Here is a 6,000-nt window from a genome sequence, read left to right on the forward strand (position 1 = left end):
GCTTTCATTGAGCATTCATTTCGAACCAGCATTTTTTCAACCCTTATTTTTTATTACTTTACTAGCAGATCCGACGAACTTCGTTTCGTCTAAAGTTGATTTATGCTCTGCTTAGTTCTATAATTATGCAGAAATTTCTGTTTCATTTGTATGGGTATTCCAAAAGAGGGAAGGGTCTCGAACCATCTCAAGAACCATCTTAAGGAGTCTATAAGGTTCAGACAGACAGAAATTCATTTTTATGTATGTATATAGAATAGATATAGATATAGATATAGATAGATAGATCAACGTGATTTTTTACACTGATTTTAATTCTACAAAACAACTGCTAACTTTATGGCTTTTACAAAAGCTTTATAGCAAATCATAGAAACTGTTCACAAATTACGTAAGGGAGGGATGGAGTCAGCTCAAGCGTTACGGTTCATACGAAATCAATAAATCATTTACACGAAAAGTGTTACGAGGGGGCTATTTTTCCATTATGTAATTTGTGAACTGCTCCGTGCAGGGTTGACTTGTGTATGTTATTCAAACACTAGGGTAATGGTTTTCGTCATGGCTCAACAGAGTACAAATTCAATGTATGAATAAAAAACTAATTCAGATTTTTTTTTTTGAATGCGCTATTTGTTTTGGAATTCAAAAGAGATCAATGACGCTTTTTTCGCGTCGAATGTAACTAACTATGAGAAAAACGGTTAAGGATTACTATGTGAAAAATTATGCTAATGTTTTACAATCAGATACATACACACGGACAGACAGACATTTGCTCAATTCGTCGAGCTGAGTCGATTGATATATAACATATAAAAGTTCGTTTGTGTGAAATGATAGCTTTTCGGTACAACTTATTTGTACAAGAAAGGCATAAAAAAAGTTTCACTTGATAAAAAAAATCATACCTAGCAGAGCGTAGTTTCGATCTACGGACCTCTGGGTTATGGGCCCAGCACGCTTCCACTGCGCCACTCTGCTTATGATTAAGACTTATAATAGGGTATCTCTGAGTAGCTTGACTCTGTGCGCTATTTTCATCCCTTCCTACGATTAGGAGTCGTTCAAAAATGACGTCACAAGTTTTAGGAGGGGAGGGGGTCTAAGATTTTGTGACAGTACGTATTGTATACTGCCTATGATAGCATATCGGCGTTGCTGGATTTCCTATCCATATGGGACAAATATGCGATTGTGGACGTTATTATAAAAGCGTGTCAGAAGGGGGGCCCAAAAATCTAAAAAAAAAATAGTGGACGTCATATTTGAATCGCCCCTTAGGAGATATTTTCTAGAATGTAGGGTTACTGCTCCTGGACTTCATCTCAAAGCACCGATATTCATCCCACGAAAAACAAAGCGATGAAAAGAAATTTGATTTGTTTCTTATTTTTGTGATTTTTTCAGCAGTGAGCACGTATGTTAACAAAAAGAAGTGACGAAATTGGCGCCGTTTGCTTGTTTCGCGATGAGCTGAATATATGTTTAGTGAAATGAAAAACGGAACAGTTTCCCTAAAGCTATGTCCATTTAGAATCCGGAATCATTTATTGTATTGCAGCGGCACGGAAAGTGACCGCTGCAAGAATTCTTTTACAGCGGTTTGTCTACCTAGGCGCCCATTTGCTGTGGTATAAATTTTACGAAGTTTCGTGCATCGTGTCAAAAATTATTCCAGATGGAAGCCGAAAGGAGAGAAAAAAATCTGCACACCCACGTTGATAATCCTGTCATCGACGATGAAACCTACGTCAAAATGGATTTCGGACAGCTTCCTAGCCAAAAATTCTACATGGTGACGGCACGAGGAGTAGTTCCTGCGAAGTTTAAGTTTGCTTTTTGGACAAACTTGCAAAAAAAAGGATGATTTTGGCAAGGGATATGCAACTGTGGGGCAAAGACCTAAGTGTTAGTGACGAATAAGACGATGGACTCGAAGCTGTACAAGGAGGAATGTCTCAAAAACCGCGGTCGACCTTCCATAAAGCCCATAAAAGTCCCGTGAAGTTTTGGCCAGATTTGGCGAGTTGCCACTACAGCTGGGAAGTCATCCAGTGGTACCGCGATAATAACGAAGATTTTATCGATAAAAACATAAATCCACGCAACTGCCCACAGCTCCGGCCCATCGAGACATTTTGGGCAGTAATGAAGCGGAAGCTTAAGAAAAGTGGAAAAAGTGGAAAAACAGCTCGGGACGCGACTCAGATGACCAAAATGTGGAACAAATGTGCCAAGGAAGTTGACTCCGGAGGTGTGCAACTTTTGATGAGAGGAATAAAGAAGAAGGTGCGAATTTTTACTAGAAACAAGAAGAAATTATTTGTATCAATAATTTTTCCTTAAAGTACAGTGAATTACCCTTGTTTTGATGTATTAACCTTATTTGTACGTCAATCCGTTACCGAGATACAGATGATTTTATTATTCCGGATTCTAAATGGACATAGCCTTATATCAAATTTGGGCAACTTTTCGTCTTTTAATTACATACGTATAATATATGGAAACAAATAAATAAAATGTTAGTTATCCGCGATAGTTTTTGGCACTACGCCGCTGTCGACATATCTGCATCGATGCGCCGCTGTGTTGTTCAAAATATGCCAAAATTTATCGTAGTAGTGTATAAAGTCCAAACCGTATTACTACAACTTCAGATAATAGGGAAATTCGCTAAAGGTTGATCGACTAGTTTCTTCGCCTATTGCTGGACGCATGTGCACTGTGCAGTGCATTTCTTATGTATGTTGAACGATAGGCAAGAATTTTAGCTGTTCAAGATTTGACGATTTCCTAGCTACTACAATTCTATGCACCAGCAACATTCGCTGTAATTTAAAATATTAAAACTTGCAAAAATCGAACATATAGCAAGACCAAAGTAAATAGCAAGTTGTTGAACTATTTTGAATCCTGAACATGCTTTTCGTTCTGCCGTTGTTACTTTATTTTTCTAACTAGATTCAATAATTTTGCAAAATTGCATGATTGCAAAAATAAAATTGAATAATTCCTCAGTTATATAAGATAATTAAATAAATGTTGGCAGGCTAGTCTTTATAGAAAAGCAAATTCTTGATATTTTTGATAGCTCTAAAAAAATCCTTAATTCCTGTGAAAACTTAAAAATAAATACTTAGAAATTCCATGGAAATTCCCGTGAATTTTCAACAGAATTTTCTGTTTGATTTTGATTATTAGAATCTTAATGAAAATTTAAAATGAACCCTTGGAAGTACGTAAGAATTTTCAGTCGAACTTCGGGAGAATTAAGATTCGAAACAATTTTTCATTGAAGCTTATAACTATATCCCAAAACAAAAAAACAGAAACATAAATCTGGGAAATTAATAAGATTTTTGCCGCCGGATAATATTGCCTTCGGAGTGACACCAAACAAAATGATGAAAAAACGCCGATGATGATTTTCGAATTGAGGCGGTATGACGGCGCACACCTTTATGTAACACTATGGGCCTTCTGGCCTCTCATAAAAAGTTGTTTTAGGCAAAGATGTAACCTTTACCTATGTAAACTAAAAGAATGCACGAGAAAGGCAAAAAGCAAGTTCTACGTAGATACCTGGAGTTTCTCGTATCACTATACTGCCGCTAACCGCAAGTCGAGCACATCTGTATATGGAGCCCCATATACAGATGTGCTCGACTTGCGGCTAGCGGCAGTATAGCAGTTCCAATTAAAAATGAGTGATTCTAAGAAGAATCACATCACATGAAGAGCTTTTATATCCCGGACTACAAAATAAAATTAATTGAATTTCAATGAGATACGTTTTTTTACAACCTTAAGTTACTTTTAGAATAGTAATTTAGTTTGATTGATTTGATCAAATTTAATCACATTCAACGATGTAATTAAATACGTTTATATTATTCATGAAATTATTATGCTTCCATGGTAAAAAAAAACAGATAAAAAGTTACTTACTGTAGTCAATTTCACTTCCGATGAGAATTTTTGAAATTTTCTAGAACAGGCCGTCCTAAATAATAATCCTCGTTATTGGTCACTGTCAATAGTAGCTTCACTTCCGATTTTGCTAACTATTTCTTATGTCACAAACACACTGTTATCTAAACACTATTCCTTTGATTACGATAATAACTTCCCTTCACTTTATTATTGCGCTGAGTTTGTTAATAAACTTTTTTCCAAAACATTCACGCTACTCCCGTGCACACCGTAACAACTATCAGAACTATTAAGGAAAATGTTTTTCTTCTGCGGCAATATTTTCCAAACACCTCCACGCCTTTGATAATCCACCTGAATATGTGTTTTGCTGGTTGCAAGTAGTAAATATCGGAGCCTAGTAAATATTATCATCCAAGTGGTTCAATATTTACGAAATCCCCAGGAGAGGAACCTTTCGTCCCGCCGTGGAGAAGGTTTACAACAACTCGAGATGTTTAATGTTTGCAGCCAGTACTTTGGCTACACCCCGTCCAAGATGCGAACCGTATCGTTGCTCAGCTCCACTCAGCCAACAGGACCAGCTTTCCACTACCGACTGATGCTTGCTTATTTGTTTCTTCACGCTTATTGTGTTTCAAATCGGCCAAAACCAACCACCGAAAGCAAAACTCTCGAGCCCAACCGGGGCATGTGTTTACTAAACGAAAATTGCTGGCGCACTAACGCGGCGAGGAGTTTACTTTTTCGCTTTTACTCCGCGAATGAATATCGCGCTCCGTTCCGTCCGAGGAGGACGACCAACCAAAAGGCAGCGACGATGAGCGCGATCCTCCTCTCACACCAACAACGAGCCGCGGCAACTACGGTGACGATGACGACGACGACGTGGGGTTGCGCGCGCGTTCATTGCAATCTATAGCTGCGAGGAAAGAGGAACGATCGCTACACGTATTCCATTTTGTTCCATAGCGTTTGACCGGACGATGGAAATGCCTACACAGGCAATAGAGATTTTCCGCCAATGTGATATGCGCGCGCATCAATGACACAACCCCAACGAGAGCATTCAATTGCGGAGATTATTATCTTCTATAATAGTGCAGTGCGATGCAAGTGCCCGCCAACCAATAATATTTCGCCCAATGATGTAGCGATACGTAGCTCATCATATGCTTTAGGGTTCTCTTAAATAAACTTCGTTTATTTTTATTCCATCAAACTATGAGGATTTTTAAAAGAGTTTATATGCAATTCACTGTGAAAAGTTAATTTAATGTAGAATTTAAATGTTTAACTGTAATTCGAAAATTTTATGAATCGATTATCTAGCATGGTTTAAAACTCTGCTTTTTCATTTTTAAAACCCACAAAATAAAATATAGCACAAATTACAATTCAATATTTTGTTTTCGAATATGATTAAAAAATGCTTATAATCCGAGAATCAGTAGCTTTGGATGAGCTACCATGTGTCTCCATTGCCCTTCATTAGACTGACTTAAATAAACATAAACATTCAGAAGATGATCATGGAAAACTCCGTGCGGAAAAAGAATGGACGGTCAATTCATGTGGTTCCAAAGACAAATAGGGGAAGAGACTTAAAATATAAAAACGTTCCAAAAATTAAAACAATTTAGATAAATATCCAGCTATAGTTAGTAACTATTAGTTACATACTTGATGAGCTACAGCTCCTCCATGCTGAGTGTACGCCGAATGAAGTATCCTTCTTCACTGCACTCGATCCTGAGCCAATCGCTTCCGATCGCCCTGAAGTTAAGCGCCCTAAGGTCAACTTTAACTGCAAAAACTCATCGTATAAGCGGCCTACTGAATATTATCGTCGCCTCTCGTCATCGCCGAAAATCTCGTTAAAAAAGACATTAAAAAAACTTCATAGAATTTAATTGGGCATTTGTTGCTATGTCTCAATACTATAGAAATCCTATGACGTTCATTGGTACTATACCAGAGAGGCAACTTCAGAATCATTTTCAAAATATGTCCCACATTCTGTTCCAATTTTCCAATTCTACGAACTAACTTTTTCTGAAT

General features: G+C 37.5%; 1 protein-coding gene and 1 non-coding gene across 6 annotated transcripts in view; both read right to left on the reverse strand.

Annotated features, from left to right (window-relative positions):
* The window catches only part of LOC134213568 (forkhead box protein L2-like), a 55,853-nt gene extending 51,109 nt beyond the window's left edge, over nucleotides 1-4,744 (reverse strand). For 3 of the 5 annotated variants that reach the window (XM_062692728.1, XM_062692727.1, XM_062692724.1), the window contains exon 1: nucleotides 3,955-4,732. In XM_062692728.1, the coding sequence (XP_062548712.1) occupies nucleotide 3,955 (1 nt within the window). In that variant the 5' untranslated portion in view covers nucleotides 3,956-4,732. Of the gene's footprint in view, nucleotides 1-3,954 lie in introns of all 5 variants that reach the window. The other 2 variants (XM_062692729.1, XM_062692725.1) reach the window with 2 other exon arrangements.
* Trnam-cau (transfer RNA methionine (anticodon CAU)) lies at nucleotides 913-984 on the reverse strand. The gene has a single exon. It is a non-coding gene; the product is annotated as a tRNA-Met (tRNA).
* Nucleotides 4,745-6,000: the final 1,256 nt, after the last annotated feature.

The sequence above is a fragment of the Armigeres subalbatus genome, chromosome 2 (genome assembly GCF_024139115.2).
Source record: "Armigeres subalbatus isolate Guangzhou_Male chromosome 2, GZ_Asu_2, whole genome shotgun sequence".
NCBI lineage: Eukaryota > Metazoa > Arthropoda > Insecta > Diptera > Culicidae > Armigeres > Armigeres subalbatus.